At 41.0% G+C, this 18,464-nt stretch overlaps 1 protein-coding gene across 2 annotated transcripts in view; it reads left to right on the top strand.

Moving 5' to 3' along the window:
- The window catches only part of LOC110509822 (G-protein-signaling modulator 1), a 67,393-nt gene that overhangs the window by 30,723 nt on the left and 18,206 nt on the right, over positions 1-18,464 (top strand). For both annotated transcript variants that reach the window (XM_021590947.2, XM_021590946.2), the window contains exons 10-11: positions 13,376-13,446; positions 13,566-13,730. In XM_021590947.2, coding sequence (XP_021446622.1) covers positions 13,376-13,446; positions 13,566-13,730 — 236 coding nt within the window. The remainder of the gene's footprint in view (positions 1-13,375; positions 13,447-13,565; positions 13,731-18,464) is intronic.

The following is an 18,464-nucleotide window of genomic DNA, read 5'->3' as shown; positions in this document are numbered from 1 at the left end:
TTATCCATGTCTGCACTTTTTTAAACATGAGTTAATCCCTATGTGGATAAGAAATACTTATACAAACTAAAGGGGATGGTTCTATTTATTTTGATAACCGACCCAGACATACTTTTTCCGGACGATACTAATGACCATAGTAATAATAATTATCAACATGGAAAGCCCTATATAGTATTTTCTGTTTTTGACCAGCCCTGGTTCACATTGCAGAGGCACTGCCCAGCTCGCTCTCCATCTCCATACCACACCCCTTCCTCACACAATCCCGGGCACACTCTCGCACGCACACACACACGCTCAGAAGGAAAACATCCCACCACTCCTCCAGCCAAACTCTTGAGTTGAGAGGGAGAGAACCTGTGATGGATTCTCACAGGATACTTATTGGACACTGCAAATGGAATTTAAGTATAGACTATTAACAATTATAGCAACAGTTTTTTTCAATTTATGTGACTGACAACAATTACTTTACCATAGCTCTTCAGAGTATGAGGTAAGCCTTTGAATTATTTGAATGTACTGTAAATGGTATTGGACGCTTTTTCCTTCTAGTTGCTATGGATCTGTAAAGAATAGTCAAGCGGTTTGAATGCATACTTGAGAAGGCTTCTGTGAAATTCTATAACCCATTCTCTATTCAATTGGTTGAGGGAGATGTATGTATATGTCAGAGGTGGATTGAGTTTTGCAAAGCGCAGAATAAGCTTTAGAGAATGCATACATTTGTCCTCCGCAGAGCCACTGGCTTAGATAAATTATGTATGCAGAGTAATGTCTCATTGTACTTCGGTCAACAGAATCCTTCTCTGCTGATAATGCATCTTAGTGAATGCATTATGTATGCCGCTCTAAAAGGACGTCTGTAGAAGTATAGAGTCATCATTTCAGCTCGATCGTTCTGAGATTGGATTCATTCCATCTCAGATCAGAGGATGTAGTCATTTAGCAGATGCTCTTATCCAGAGTGACATAGTTAGTGCATTCATCCTCAGTTAGCTAGGTGGGACAACCACATATCACAGGCATAGAAAGTACATTTTTCCCCAGTAAAGTAGCTGTCAGTAGAGTCCGAGCTAGAAAGGGTCTGGGGGGGTCAAGATACTTTTTGAAGAGGTAGGGTTTCAGATGTTTTCGGAAGATGGGCAGGGACTCTGCTGTCCCAGCTTCAAGGGGAAGCTGGTTCCACCATTGGGATGCCAGGACAGAGAAGAGCTTTGACTAGGCTGAGCGGGAGTTGCCCTCCTGTAGGGGTTGGAGGGCCAAGAGACCTGAGGTGGCAGAACGACGTGCTCGGGGTGTAGGGTTTGAGCATAGCCTGACGGTAGGGTGGGGAGTTCCTTTTGCTGTTCCGTAGGTAAGCACCATGGTATTGTAGTGAAGGCAAGCTTTGACTGGAAACCAGTGGAGTGTGGGGAGGCGCGGGGTGACATGAGAACTTCGGAAGGTTGAAAACCAGGCAGGCTGCAGCATTCTGGATAAGTTGCAAGGATTTGATGGCACCAGCAGGGAGCCCAGCCAACAACGAGTTGCAGTAGTCCAGATGGAAGTAGACAAGTGCCTGGATTAGGACCTGCGCCGCTTCCTATGTGAGGTTGGGTCGTACTCTATGGATGTTGTAGAGCATGACCCTGCAGGAGCGAGTCACTACTTTGATGTTTGCAGAGAATGACAGGGTGTTGTCCAGGGTCACGCCAAGATTCTTTGTACTCTGGGAGTGTGACACTGTGGAGTTGTCAACCATGATGGAGAGGTCTTGGATCGGGCAGGCCTTCTCCGGGAGGAAGAGCAGCTCTGTCTTGTTGGTGAGCTTGAGGTGGTGGGCCGACATCCAAGTTGAAATTTCTGCCAGGCACACAGAGGTGTGTGTCGCCACCTATGTGTCAGAAGGGGGAAAGAGAAAAGTAGTTGTGCCATCCACATAGCAATGATGGGAGAGACCATGTGAGGATATGAGTGAGTTGGTTTATAGAGAGAAGAGGGCCTAGAACCGAGCCCTGTTGGACACCAGTAGCGAGAGTCTGTGGTGCAGACACAGATCCTCTCCACGTCACCTAGTAGGAGCAGCCTGGCAGGTAGGATGCAATCCAAGAGTGTGCAGCAGAGCCTGAGATGCCTAGCCCTGAGAGGGTGGAAAGGAGGATCTGATAGTTTACCATGTCGAAGTCAGCGGTTAGGGTCAAGAAGATTGTTCTGAGAGATAACGAGAAAGTTGATCAGAGACAGCACGCTCAAGTGCTACATGTCTATAGTTTTTGACATCCAATGAGTCGAGTGTTGGTTTCTTTACGAGGGGAGCAACTATGGCCATTTTGAAGTCAGAGGGGACACAGCCAGTGGTCAGGGATGAGTTGATAAGGGAAGTGAGGAATGGGAGAAGGTCTCCAGAGATGGTCTGGAGAAGGGGATAGGGTCGAACGGGCAGGTTGTCGGGCAGCCAGACCTCACTAGTCACAGGATGTCATCTGGAGAGAGAGGGGAGAAAGAGGTCAAGGCGTAGTATTGTGTGAGTGAGACCAGTGGACTTAATAGGTGATTGAGTAGCGGATGTTGTCAACCTTCTTTTCAAAGTGATTGACAAAGTCGACTGCAGAGAGGGAGGAGGGAAGGGTGGAGGGTTAAGGAGAGAGAATAAGGTAGAAATAGCTTCCTAGGTTTAGAGGCAGAAGCTTGAAATTTAGAGTGGTAGAAAATGGCTTTAGCAGTGGATACAGAGGAAGAGAAGGTAGAGAGGAGGGAGTGAAAGGATGATAGGTCCTCTGGAAGTTTTGATTTGCTCCAATTCCGCTCAGCTTCCAGCAGCCTTGTTCTGTAAGCTCGCAATGGGTCACTCAGCCACTGAGCAGGAGTGGAGGGCTGAGCAAGACAGGAGGAAAGGGGACAGTGTGAGTCATAGGATGCGGAAAGGGATGAGAGTAGGGTCAAAGAGGCTGAAGCGGGAGATGGGAGGGAGAAGGATTTAGCAGAACGGAGAGATGATAGAATAGAAAAGGAGAGAGTGCTGGGAGAGAGAAAGTGAAGATTGCAGCAGCGCATGACCATCTGAGTGGTTAAGGTTGGAGGAAAGGGTGACAGAAAAGGAAACAAATGAGTGATCAGAGAACTGCAGGGGGGTTGCAATGAGATGAGTAGGCTAGAAGCCTCTAGTAAAGATGAGGTCAAGCGTATTGCCTGCCTTGTGAGTTGGAGGGGATTGGGAAAGGGTTTGGTCAAAAAAGGCAAGGAGGGGAAAGAGAGATTTGGAAATAAATAAATCAAAGGCAGACATCGGGAGGTTGAAGTCGCCAAGAATAAAGGAAATAAGTTAACCCATTGTCGTGTCTTAACTATCATTAAATTGAAGACTTTTAGTTTTATCAAAGATTCTCTGTAATTAGTATTACGTGATTAAACTGATTAATCATGTAACTGTAATTAACTAGGAAGTCGGGGCACCAAGGTAAATATTCAGATTACAAAGTTATAATTTTCCTAATATAATTTTTCAGATATTTTACATCTGATAAATTAGTCTTCTAATTAATTAATTATTTACTTTACCTCACGTTAGTCTCATTCCAAACGTCATCCATCAATTCACAGAAATGCATAAACAAACAGTTGATAGTTACAAGGAAATGATAACGGAGTTTCCCTAGTGGGCTATGGCGGCTTGTACAAAAAGGAAGTGGGGGTCGACTGAGAAAAGACCACACACAGTTGATAATTATAACAATTGAAATGCTAATCCTTTGCACATGAACGCTCACTCATTCGGAAACAATTGCAATCAAATGTATATATTTACGCTCAGTGTGTTGTCGGGATCTCTGCTGAAAAGTTAGTTTCTGTTGGAGAGTTTCCGTCCTCTCTCTCTGTCGTGGTTAGAGTGGATAGTTCAGAGTGACAGTCATTAATTTCTTTATCGGTCTTTATCGGTTTCGGCGGCCTTCGTTCTTCGCGTTCAATGATACCGAATTCCTAGCTGCAGACTAGTAATTCATATCAAAGACTTGTTCTTATTCTGTCGGTATCGATAGTCTAACGACGTGGTATGGTTAAAATATTCAGCAATCGCCTCAATCCTTGGCCCTCTCGTTATCGAGGTAAGCTGGTCTGCAACCTTTGTCCTCTCGTGATTGAGAGAAAACATGGTCTGTTGAGAACTTTTATTCAGGAGTTTATTCAGGAGTTGCAGAAACGGGCCCGACCCTAACTGGGCTCATGGGCGGTCCTCTGATTTAGTTAAAAGGGAATTGGAGTTTCCTTCATTAAACAGTCCAAAATCACATTACACAATTTTACAAACAGTATCATCCTCACTCATTCATCTTATACAACAACTAGATGTAAACCTCATATCTGAGGCTATTATATAAACAGCGTTATGGTAATGTGATCGCCCCGTCTCCCATGAGTTTCCCCAAGTTGTAACAAATGGACCAGTTCGTAGCTGGATTCTTCACCGATCTTTTATACCTTCTCTGGAACATGAATGTTGTTCGGACCTCAAGTTCTGTGAGGTGGAAGAAATACTCATTCCAGGGTTTTTCTTAATTTTTTACTATTTTCTACATTGTCGAATAATAGGGAAGACATCAAAACTAGGAAATAACACATATGGAATCATGTAGTAAAAAAAACAAAAAGAGTTAAACAAATATATTTGAGAATCTTCAAAAAGCCACCCTTTGCTATGACAGCTTTGTGCACTCTACATATATTATATATATATTTTTTATTTCACCTTTATTTAACCAGGTAGGCTAGTTGAGAACAAGTTATCATTTGCAACTGCGACCTGGCCAAGATAAAGCATAGCAGTGTGAGCAGACAACACAGAGTTACACATGGAGTAAACAATTAACGAGTCAATAACACAGTAGAAAAAAAGAGAGTCTATATACATTGTGTGCAAAAGGCATGAGGAGGTAGGCGAATAATTACAATTTTGCAGATTAACACTGGAGTGATAAATAATCAGATGGTCATGTACAGGTAGAGATATTGGTGTGCAAAAGAGCAGAAAAGTAAATAAATAACTAAAAACAGTATGGGGATGAGGTAAGTAAAAATGGGTGGGCTATTTACCGATAGACTATGTAAATATCAAAATAAATCCTCTCTCTCTCGCCCCATTGATTTACATTGGATTTGCGTATGCTGTGAATACATGTTCAATACATGTTCAAATGGTCAGATCTTAATGTATAGCTTGTCCGCATTCAGAAAGTATTCAGACCCTTTGACTTTTTACACATTTTGTTACATTACAGCCTTATTCTAAAATGTATTAAATAGTTTCAATCAATCTACACACAATACCCCATAATGATAAAGCATACACAAGTTTTTATAAATTTGAGCAAATTTACAATAAAACCACTCCACAAAAATATCACATTTACATAAGTATTCAGACCCGTTACTCAGTACTTTGTTGAAGCACCTTTGGCAGCGATTACAGCCTTGAGTCTTCTTTGGTATGTAGCTACAAGCTTGGAGTTTATCCCATTCATCTCTGCAGATCCTCTCAAGCTCTGTCGGGTTGGATGGGGAGCGTCGCTGCACAGCTATTTTCAGGTTTCTCCAGAGATGTTTGATCGTGTTCAAGTCGGGGCTCTTGCTGGGCCACTTAAGGACATTCAGAGACTTGTCTCGAAGCCTCTCCTGTGTTGTCTTGGCTGAGGGCTTAGTGAACCTTCGCCCCAGTTTGAAGTCCAGAGCATTCTGGAGCAGGTTTTCATAAAGGATCTCTCTGTACTTTGCTCGGGTTCATCTTTACCTTGACTAGTCTCCCAGTCCCTGTTGCTGAAAAACATGCCCACAGCATGATGCTGCCACCACCATGCTTCACCGTCAGGATGATGCCAGGTTTCCTCTAGACATAACGCTTGGCATTCAAGCCAAAGAGTTCAATATTGGTTTCATCAGACCATAGAATCTTGTTTCTCATGGTCTGATAGTCCTTTAGGTACCTTTTGGCAAACTCCAAGCGTGCAAACTCCAATGTGCCTTTTATTGAGGAGTGGCTTCCGTCTGGCCACTCTACCATAATGGCCTGATTGGTGGAGTGCAGCAGAGTTGGGAAAACCTTCCAGAAGGACAACCATCTCCACAGAGAAACTTTGGAGTTCTGTCATATTGACCATCGGGTTCTTTGTCACCAGCATGACCAAGGTCCTTCTCCCTCGAAAAGCTCAGTTTGCCCGGGCATCCAGCTCTAGGAAGAGTGTTGGTGGTTGCAAACTTATTTCATTTAAGTATAATGGAGGCCACTGTGTTTTTGGGGACCTTCAAAGCTGAATAACATTTTTAGTTCTCTTCCCCAGATCTGTGCCTCGACACAATTCTGTCTTGGAACTCCACGGGCAATTCCTTCGACCTCATAGCTTGGTTTTTGCTCTGACATGCTCTGTCAACTGTGGGACCTTATATAGACTGGTATTTGCCTTTCAAAATCATGTCCAATCAATTGAATTTACCACAGGTGGACTCCAATCAAGTTATAGAAACATCTCAAGGATGATCAATGGTAACAGGATGCACCTGAGCTCAATTTTGAGTCTCATAGCAAAGGCTATGAATACTTATGTAAATAAGGTATTTCTGTTTGTTATTTTTAATACATTTGCAAAAATGTATAGAAACCTGTTTTTGCTTCGTCATTATGGGGTATTGTGTGTAGATTGAGTAAAATGTGTTATTTCCTCCATTTTAGAATAAGGCTGTAACGTAACAAAATGTGGAAAAAGGGAAGGGATTGAACACTTTCCAAATGTTTTGAAAGTATATATATATATTTATATATTCATCCAGACAATCTATACACCAAAAATTATTCATTAATATATGACCATTGGAACATGTAATCATGACTTAATTTGTGACATGTGTAAAAACATTGTACCCGCACTTGTACAAAGACTAAATATAGTGCAATACAGAAACGTCTGTAGTTTACAAATTAGTTAAATCATACTGTATATTTAGCATATTTGGGCTTGGGAATAGGTCAAATAAAAAGAATATGCTTTTAAACAATTTCATTTGGAAATGTCATTTGAATGATTCTTTATATTTTCTCAATCTCAATTTTGATACTGGAAATTAGATACTGACAATCAATCTTAACATTTCAATGTGGCCTGCCTAGACACTTGTACTAGCTATGTTGACACCAAATTTCATGGATTTACAGAAATTGTTCAGTGGCGCATTTGGATATTGCACTAAATATAGTAAAAGGATGTGAATGGGTTTTAATGTTTCTCCCAGACAGACATGCACTGTTACTCATTCACACATGGTTATACAAATGACACCCTACAATTCTACATGTAGGAACAGTTGAGAGGAAGTCCATGTATTGTCTTTTTCTTACCCATTTATGTCATTGTGATATATTGTTTAAAAAATATTCAGGGAATATACTCTGTATTCCAAGAGAACAGCAATGTTCTAAGACTATGACAGGAGAAAGATTTAAAGGGACCATGTGAGAAATAATCTAATGAAGATAGACTGATAGATGGAATGTTGAGTGGTCATTGTTTGAGGTCACTTGAGATAATTCCGGTCAATTGCATCTTCTATTGAGTCCGGGTTGGGAGGAAAGGGTTAGTCAGGTGGACACAGGCCTGCTCTGTGTATGGAGAGGACATGTTGGGTGTTTATTTGAGACAGAGACGGTCTGTTTGGATCAGCAGGCCCATGCTGTACAGACTGTGGTTAGGTGGGACCCAGCCCTGGCGGCCCTGGCACTGCCGCCTCGCAAAATGGAAATACAATGAGAAGACAGACATTCAGGTTGTTATAATGATGATGAAGTTTAGAGTATTGTAGTTTGCGATCCATTGGTGCTTAGCGTTTTCTATGCAAGAATAACTTTATGCCTTACTATTTACAAATTGTCAAACTAGTATGTCATTTAGGACTGTGTTGTGTCTATTCATTTGGGGGGAATTCCAATCTGAGTTAAGCCACCGCAAATAATTCCCTTTTTAATGCACTTTTCTCTCTACGCATTTTCTGACCTTGCTATTAACTTGCTATTAATTTAGGGTGGAGATTAGAAAAATAAAGTGTGGCAGTGTGTCTTCAGATATCCTGTCCTTGATTTAATTCCCTCATAATGTCACCACATTTACACATGATGATGTATGTAAGGTTGAGCAACCTGTCAGTTCCAAGTGGAACAACATCTACTTCATTTTTTCCGATAGAAATAACAGTATTCTCCATAAACTGTAATTTATAAATTCATAAGAACTATCGATAAGAGCTAGGTAAATGAGTAAGCCTTTTGGATAAGGGGATTGTAAATATAAATGACATGATTGCTGGAGACAAATGTGAAACAAGTCATATGGCAGCAAACTGAAGCATATCAAGACTGTATCACCTTTTCCACAGTGAAGTTTATGATTATGCTGGCCTTACAACTTGGGATGAAATTGGGGGACCCAAGCTATCAGCTTCTGTAGCCATGAGCAAATGACAGTATAGCACCAAACCTACCAGTTTGATTTATGATTTCTACAATGTTTTAATTATATGTCCAGACTTTTCAGTTAAAAAAACCCAATTTGTATCATGTTAAATATTAGCCTCTATCGGTAGTAACCGTCAGTTATAACCACATACATTTACAACTGTCAGTGACTTCAGTGTTAGTTTCCTTACATATTACATCATTCAATTACGTTGTTATTTTACTGTTCATGCCTCTGTCACGTTTGTGTAGTTTTTCCTGAGGATCTCTAGCAATAGTGGATCATATTAGGCTAACGTATTATAAGTTGTGCAGTAATTTGGGACTTGTAGTCTTTTTGATTCATGATGGAACGCAAAACATACGTAAGTTCAAAACTGGAGCTTGTCGCACGGTGCACCACGACTGGACCGTTGTCAAAGTTCCATGATTATTGAGGATTATTATGGTGGATTTATAGGACTACTGTTCAACCCCTATTGTACACTTTTCTCACCTTCCAATATTTTATGGATTGAACAATTTGAATATGGCAACTTTCAGGGGGAATCAAACCACTATTTCTGATTCATCAAACATTTTTTTGTGTACATTTTTGTGAGTCTGTTGAACTATGTTTTATTAAAAGGTACACCAAATTTAAAGGGGTGTCTTTAAATAAATGTACTGAAAACCCTATTGAATGAAAACTCCATGAGAAAATCTGTTGGCCAGCAAGTGGGAGGGTTTTCAGCAATTTAATTAAATGTATTCAACGTGCGCAAAGGAACCACTCCTGCAAAGTCTGTTACGCACCTCCATACTGTAAATCTGAATCCCAACTACTGAAGTGCATAGGAAAGGTGTACATTTCCTAATTCTGAATCGGGCACTTGATGTGCATGTCTGAGATAACTAGGCCTTCAGTGAGTCTATACACTGGACACTTGTGAGCCGAAGGAAACCAGTGTAGATAGATTTGGGATGGCCAAATCCAGCAAGAAACCAACATGTGTTTTTAGATAAATAAAGTTAGGTGACTATGTCCCAGTCCAGACGGACATAACACATGTATGACAACAAAATATTTGGTTGTGTACACTTGGGCACGGTGTAGAGTGAGTGATGGTAATCATCAAGCATTACATTTTCCCCTCCAAACAAATACACAGATGGGTTCTCTGATGCACATAACAGAAACACAATGAAAATAGAGATGTCAAGTGTTGAAGAATTAAAATCATCTATTGGTCATATCATGAAGCAAAAATACAAATGTTCAGAATAATGATAATAACATAACTTTCTAAATGTAATTGCTAATCCAATCCAAACAATTATATAACTAACGATACAACCAAATACATAGTATTTTATTATTTTACTTTCCAAGTGTCACATGACTGATAGATCTCATGCTTGTTCTATCTACGTAGAAGTGGACTGCAGAAATGCACATACAGGGTACACCGGTAGGGCTGTGACGTTTGTGGATTTTGGGGTAACGATTGTCATGCAAATGGTACGGTTATTGTCAATTTGAAAATTTGTTGAAAAATGTTGTGAGCTTGTAATAAATACAACACAGCCCTGATGACACCCCTATCTCAAAAATAAATGGTTTTAACCGCTTGGAACTTTTGGAAATTATGCTTCTCTTCCAGGCCGTTCTGCTTGTAAAATGATTACCAACTCTAACCACTTCAAATGTCAAACTCATATTAGGTAAACTAGATCTACTTCAATATAAAGTTGAATCCCCCTTCCTCAAAAATAAATGTATTAAGATGATTATGGAGATACATTTTTTTTAATTCACAGTTATTGTCGGTTACACAATTATACAATAAGTGTGCCAGCCCTACACATTCTCCATATCTCAGTGCAGGCCGTCCAGCTCACACACTGGCCCAACATTCCCTATGGGTTCATGGCTCGTAAAGGGCCCGTTAACCACAGTCTTTTTACTTGGCTGTCTGACTAAACCGCGTCCTCACCACGCATCACAAGACCATCTATTTGAGCTGTATGGGAAACAGTCTAGATATGTGTTTTGGTTTTATGTTTATATAGGTTTATTGGTTGAACGATACAGTTCTTGAATGGTCATCCTACAGAACCTTGTGTAATACATCAATGTTAGAGACATTGGTAAGATAACGTTATTGCACCCTTTATAAGGGGTTTGTAAACTATTTTTAAAACTATTTAAACCTCTTTAGATGTAAAGTCCCTTGTCTAGGGGACTCGCATGGTTCTGGTACCGGTTCCGACTGACATTTTTTGCTTATAAATGGATCTATGGACACCGTAGATCAGAATTGGGGTAGCCCTGGTAGCGTTAGTACTGGTTCCCACGGACTGTGAAATCTAAGTAGCACATTCAGAGATAAAATAATTCATAGATTAAACAAAAAACACTTTGTTTAATATGAGATGAACGGCAAGTTCTTAACCAGTTCAGGAAGCCAAGCTAGAGCTACAGTGCCTTGCGAAAGTATTCGGCCTCCTTGAACTTTGCGAACTTTATCCACATTTCAGGCTTCAAACATAAAGATATAAAACTGTATTTTTTTGTGAAGAATCAACAACAAGTGGGACACAATCATGAAGTGGAACGACATTTATTGGATATTTCAAACTTTTTTAACAAATCAAAAACTGAAAAATTGGGCGTGCAAAATTATTCAGCCCCCTTAAGTTAATACTTTGTAGCGCCACCTTTTGCTGCGATTACAGCTGTAAGTCGCTTGGGGTATGTCTCTATCAGTTTTGCACATCGAGAGACTGAAATGTTTTCCCATTCCTCCTTGCAAAACAGCTCGAGCTCAGTGAGGTTGGATGGAGAGCATTTGTGAACAGCAGTTTTCAGTTCTTTCCACAGATTCTCGATTGGATTCAGGTCTGGACTTTGACTTGGCCATTCTAACACCTGGATATGTTTATTTTTGAACCATTCCATTGTAGATTTTGCTTTATGTTTTGGATCATTGTCTTGTTGGAAGACAAATCTCTGTCCCAGTCTCAGGTCTTTTGCAGACTCCATCAGGTTTTCTTCCAGAATGGTCCTGTATTTAGCTCCATCCATCTTCCCATCAATTTTAACCATCTTCCCTGTCCCTGCTGAAGAAAAGCAGGCCCAAACCATGATGCTGCCACCACCATGTTTGACAGTGGTGATGGTGTGTTCAGGGTGATGAGCTGTGTTGCTTTTACGCCAAACATAACGTTTTGCATTGTTGCCAAAAAGTTCAATTTTGGTTTCATCTGACCAGAGCACCTTCTTCCACATGTTTGGTGTGTCTCCCAGGTGGCTTGTGGCAAACTTTAAACAACACTTTTTATGGATATCTTTAAGAAATGGCTTTCTTCTTGCCACTCTTCCATAAAGGCCAGATTTGTGCAATATACGACTGATTGTTGTCCTATGGACAGAGTCTCCCACCTCAGCTGTAGATCTCTGCAGTTCATCCAGAGTGATCATGGGCCTCTTGGCTGCATCTCTGATCAGTCTTCTCCTTGTATGAGCTGAAGGTTTAGAGGGACGGCCAAGTCTTGGTAGATTTGCAGTGGTCTGATACTCCTTCCATTTCAATATTATCGCTTGCACAGTGCTCCTTGGGATGTTTAAAGCTTGGGAAATCTTTTTGTATCCAAATCCGGCTTTAAACTTCTTCACAACAGTATCTCGGACCTGCCTGGTGTGTTCCTTGTTCTTCATGATGCTCTCTGCGCTTTTAACGGACCTCTGAGACTATCACAGTGCAGGTGCATTTATACGGAGACTTGATTACACACAGGTGGATTGTATTTATCATCATTAGTCATTTAGGTCAACATTGGATCATTCAGAGATCCTCACTGTACTTCTGGAGAGAGTTTGCTGCACTGAAAGTAATTTCAATTTTTTTGATTTGTTAAAAAAGTTTGAAATATCCAATAAATGTCGTTCCACTTCATGATTGTGTCCCACTTGTTGTTGATTCTTCACAAAAAAATACAGTTTTATATCTTTATGTTTGAAGCCTGAAATGTGGCAAAAGGTCGCAAAGTTCAAGGGGGCCGAATACTTTCGCAAGGCACTGTATGTGTGACGTTCACAGTTGTGGGAGCAGATCAAGAGAGAACTTTAGAAAATATGCACATTTTCTCTAACACTAAACATACAAATATGTATTTTAGAGTTATAAGGAATCTTATAGTGGTTTAATAATTGTATTATGCTATATTTATAAAACACATGTCAATTTAAGCCGTATCCATACAGTTTTGTTGAATAGGAAATACGTCATGAAATATTTCGTAGTTTCATATTTGTGCTTGAGCTTGTGTCCTCAAAAGTGACTACACCTCAGCAATGTATAACTATTTTTAGTACACAAGGGGGTTAGTCCGACAGTCCAGGTCACAAAGTGTAATCTCACACACAGTATTCTGTCTTCTCCCACTCTTCATAACGCTCTTGGTTCTCTCCTACTCTGCCCCATTATGAATGTTGCTTCCCCCTTTTATCCCCAAACACTCCCTGGCTTAACGAGTTAGTCTTTCTTCTTTGGGGCAGGAAGTCCACATAAGGCCCAGGGGTGGAGCCAACGGACTGCCCAGATATCTCCCCTCAATCACCACTCCTCTCACCTCTCCCTGCCCACTGCCACAATATTTATGAAATACCTGTACATACTTTAACAATCCTAGCCTTGATTAGTGTTTTACTATGTCTCTGAAGTGGGATTGTGGATAGGGTGTTTGTCTTGGGTCAGGTGACCCGGGTTAAATCCCCCCTCAGGGCAATACTGTCCCCCCATTCATTACAGTACTAAAGGACACTAAACCATCCATACACACTAAACCGTCCATTGACAACTTTACAAAGGGTATCTTATGCTTTGATGTCCTCTTTTTCTCTCCTCTTTGTTCTAGGAGCCAGACCCAAAATTACCAAGAGAAACAGTATGGACAGTGTCGAACTGTGGAAGTACTCGTCAGATAAGGTAAAAACAGTCATTTTGTTGATTCATTGAGATTTCGTTTTCTCACCTAATTTCCAACATTTTATATAATGACAACATACACAGGTAAAATCAATGAAAATCCAATGGTATCCCTGCAGAATGGAGACAGCCAGGAATTGGACAGTATATCTCGGAGATCCAAGAGTCAGCAGTCTCAGCCAAGTAGAGGGAAGGGCTACCCCGACAGCCAGTCCTCAGAAGAGAGGCAGTGGTTTGACTCCCCTGTGGACGCCGATGAAATCACAGTCCAAGCCCCGCCTCCGGTGAGTAGCCATATTTTCATTTTCAATATTTATTTAACCATTATTTAACTAGGCAAGTCAGTTAAGAACAAATTATTATTTACAATGACGGCCTACCCCGGCCAAACCCGGACGACGCTGGGCCAATTGTGCGCCGCCCTATGGGACTCCCAATCACGGCCGGATGTGATGCAGCCTGGATTCCAACCAGGGACTGGAGTGATGCCTCTTGCAACTAAGTTCTGAAAAACGTAGTTAACCAGTGCATAATCTTTCCATTGATCATCCTTGAGATGTTTCTACAACTTGATTGGAGTCCAACTGTAGTAAATTCAATTGATTGGGCATAATTTGGAAAGGCAAATACCAGTCTATATAAGGTCCCACAGTTTACAGAGCATGTCAGAGCAAAAACCATGCTATGAGGTCAAAGGAATTGCCCGTAGAGTTCCAAGACAGGATTTTTTTGTGGCACAGATCTGAGAAGGGTAGCAAAACAATTCTGCAGCATCGAAGGTCCCCAAGATCATAGTGGCCTCCATCATTCTTAAATGGAACAAGTTTGGAACCACCAAGTCTCTTCCTAGAGCTGGCCGCCTGGCCACACTGAGCAATCGGGGGAGTTCCTCTGTGGCGATGGGAGAACCTTCCAGAAGGACAACCATCTCTGCAGCACTCTACCAATCAGGCCTTTATGGTAGAGTGGCCAGACGGAAGCCACTCCTCAGTATAAGGCACATGACAGCCTGCTTGGAGTTTGCCAAAAGGCACCTAAAGACTCTCAGACCATGTGAAACAAGATTCTCTGGTCTGATGAAACCAAGATTGAACGCTTTGGCCTGAATGCCAAGTGTCACGTCTGGAGAAAACCTGGCACCATCCCTACGGTGAAGCATGGTGGTGGCATCATCATGCTGTGGTGATGTTTTTCAGCGACAGGGACTGGGAGACTAGTCAGGATTGAGGGAAAGATGAACGGAGCAAAGTACAGAGACTTCCTTGATTAATACCTGCTCCAGAGCGCTGAGAACCTCAGACTGGGGAGAACGTATACCTTCCAACAAGACAACAACCCTAAGTACACAGCCAAGACAATGCAGGAGTGGCTTCGGGACAAGTCTCTGAATGTCCTTGAGTGGCCCAGCCCGAGCCCGGACTTGAACCCGATCGAACATCTCTACAGAGACCTGAAAATAGCTGTGCCACAACGCTCCCCATCCAACCTGACAGAGCTCGAGAGGATATGCAGAGAAGAATGGGAGAAACTCCCCAAATACAGGTGTGCCAAGCTTGTAGCGTCATACCAAAGAAGACTCGAGGCTGTAATCGCTGCCAAAGGTGCTACAACAAAGTACTGAGTAAAGTGTCTGAATGCTTATGTAAATTTGATATTTCCTTTTGTTATTTTTAATATATGTGCAAAATATTCTAAAAACCTGATTTTTGCCTTGTCATTTTGTGTAAATGAGGAGAAAAAACAACTTAATCCATTTTAGAAAAATGTTGTAACGTAACAAAATGTGGAAAAGTCAAGGGGTCTGAATACTTTCTGAATGCACTGTATAACTTCACTTCCTCATTACATCCCTGCATAACAACAACATGCACCTGGTGTTTACTAGTCATGTTCATTTAATTAACGTGGAGAATATACCAGAGGAAATTAGAATGGCCAAACTCATCCCTATGTCAGCTCCACTAAAAGGCATCAGTTACAAAGACTATTGTTTTCAATGTGTAGCCTAGTTCTATAATGGGCTCCGACACAATGGCTTGAAGTGTGTTAACTTTAGGAGACGGTAGCGATAGCACCTCTTGAGTAGCTTGTATCTCCTTAAAGCCCTAATTAAATCTGACACTTTCCTCCTAGTATCAAAGTGTTTTACTGAAAGGCATTATCTACCGAGTCAAGCTTCAGTTTCCTCTCTGCATTTTAGGAATGAAGCCTTTTAAAAAATCAATGGAAGCTTACCTGACGGATAAAATTAAATAAATGTGATTAGCGCACTAAAGCTGGTGGTCAGGAAGACGCTTCTGAAGCCTGAAGGGTTCTTGCATCTTTGCACCTTTAGTCTGAGATTTACATCATGATTATAGAGGCAAGGGAAAGTGCCATAGGTGAGACATGATGTGATTTAATGAGGGTTATTGGACAATCTAGATCTCCAGGTTAATTCCTGGTAGAGACAGGAGTGCTGTGTCTGATGGCGTCAGAATACATCAACGTCCAGGAATAACACAAAGTAAACCTGCAGGCCTTTCTGACTGCTCTAGATTGTTCACAACAATATTCCTTTGTGCTTCCGTTATCCTTAGGGCATCCTCGGCCAGCATCAGCCAAAGCGGTTGTGCTTTGCTGTCACTTGGCATCTGAGGCGGCCAACCATGCGTCCCGGTTCTGTGATGCTGTTAATTGTTGCAATCAGTGGCTTGCCATGGAAAAGGGCGAGGAAGCCATTGTATGAAGGAAGCCTGTTATTTAATGACTGACTAAAATAGCGGTTGTGCAATTTGGGGTTGAAATGGAGACAAAGTGGACTTCATCTGGCTAATCTTTCTCTTGTCTACAGAAATAAGGTCAATAAAAATGGTATTTGAACTTTAGTCTCTTTGTTTCACACCAGGTCACAAGTTGTTCTTCAAAGAAAATGCGAGTTGAAAAGGTCTGTGTTACAGTCTTTGGTTTTTCTCTGGATTCTGTTTTTGGTTGGTTCTGTTTGGGTGTGGCACACACAGATTACAATATTTTTCTTTGGTGGAATTTAACGGTGGTTGGAATCCAATATGTTGCATTGCCACCCCCAACTGAACTATAGTATAAATTCATTACACGTTGTGAGAAAAAAATATATATAAGCTGATATAAATCATTCTCTCTACTATTATTCTGACATTTCACATTCTTAAAATAAAGTGGTGATCCTAAAACAGGGAATTTTTTTAAATGTAGTAAAAAGGTGTATGAAAAAGTACATTTAAACTCAGGTTTTCACAGTTCCTGACATTTAATCCTAGTAAAAATTCCCTGTTTTAGGATCACCACTTAATTTTAAGAATGGCTTGCAATGGAAAATTCACTTTATTAAAATCACCACTTTATTTTAAGAATGCGAAATGTCAGAATAATAGTAGAGAATAATTTATTTCAGCATTTCTTTCATCACATTCCCAGTGGGTCAGAAGTTTACATACACTCAATTAGTATTTGGTAGCATTGCCTTTAAATTGTTTAATTTGGGTCAAACATTTCAGGTGGCCTTCCACAAGCTTCCCACAATAAGTTCCTCCTGACAAGAGCTGGTGTAACTGAGTCCGGTTTGTAGGCCTCCTTACTCGAACACGCTTTTTCAGTTCTGCCCACAAATTTTCTATACGATTGCGGTCAGGGCTTTGTGATGGCCACTCCAATACCTTGACTTTGTTGTCCTTAAGCCATTTTGCCACAACTTTGGAAGTATGCTTGGGGTCATTGGCCATTTGAAGACCCATTTGCGACCAAGCTTTAACTTCCTGACTTGATGTCTTGAGATGTTGCTTTAATATATCCACATCATTTTCAGTCCTCATGATGCCATCTATTTTGTGAAGTGCACCAGTCCCTCCTGCAGCAAAGTACCCCCACAACATGATGCTGCCACCCACGTGCTTAACGGTTGGGATGGTGTTCTTCGGCTTGCAAGTCTCCCCCTTTATCCTCCAAACATAATGATGGTCATTATGGCCAAACAGTTATATTTTTGTTTCATCAGACCAGAGAACATTTCTCCAAAAAGTACTATGTCCCCATGTGCAGTTGCAAACCGTAGTCTGGCTTTTTTATGGCAGTTTTGGAGCACTGGCTTTTTCCTTGCTGAGGGCCTTTCAGGATATTTCGATATAGGACTCGTTTTACTGTGGATATAGATACTTTTGTACCTGTTTCCTCCAGCATCTTCACAAGGTCCTTTGCTGTTGTTCTGGGATTGATTTGCACTTTTCGCACCAAAGTACGTTCATCTCTAGGAGACAGAACGCGTCACCTTCCTGAGCGGTATGACGGCTGCGTGGTCCCATGGTGTTTATACTTGCGTACTATTTATGGTACAGATGAACATGGTACCTTCAGGCATTTGGAAATTTCTCCCAAGGATGAACTAGACTTGTGGAGGTCTACAATGTTTTTTTCTGAGGTCTTTCCTAATTTCATTTTATTTTCCCATGATGTCAAGCAACAAGGCACTGAGTATGAAGGTAGGCCTTGAAATACATCCACAGGTACACCTCCAATTGACTCATATGATGTCAATTAGCCTATCAGAAGCTTCTAAGGGCATGACATAATTTTCTGGAATTTTCCAAGCTGTTTAAAGGCACAGTCAACTTAGTGTATGTAAACTTCTGACCCACTGGAATTGTGATACAGTGAAATAATCTGTCTGTAAACAATTATTGGCAAACTTACTTGTCATGCACAAAGTAGATGTCCTTACTGACTTGCCAAAACTGTAGTTTGTTAAACAGACATTTGTGTAGTAGTTGAAAAACAAGTTTTAATGACTCCAATCTAAGTAAACTTCTGACTTCGTGTGTGTGTGTGTGTGTGTGTGTGTGTGTGTGTGTGTGTGTGTGTGTGTGTGTGTGTGTGCGCGTGCGTACAGTCGTGGCCAAAAGTTTTGAATGACACATTCATTTCCACAAAAAATGCTGCTTCAGTGTCTTTAGATATTTTTGTCAGATGTTACTATTGAATACTGAAGTATAATTACAAGCATTTCA

The sequence above is a fragment of the Oncorhynchus mykiss genome, chromosome Y (assembly GCF_013265735.2).
Source record: "Oncorhynchus mykiss isolate Arlee chromosome Y, USDA_OmykA_1.1, whole genome shotgun sequence".
Classification (NCBI taxonomy): Eukaryota; Metazoa; Chordata; class Actinopteri; order Salmoniformes; family Salmonidae; genus Oncorhynchus; species Oncorhynchus mykiss.
Note: the sequence above shows the minus strand (reverse complement) of the source record. Positions and strands in the feature narration are given on the sequence as shown.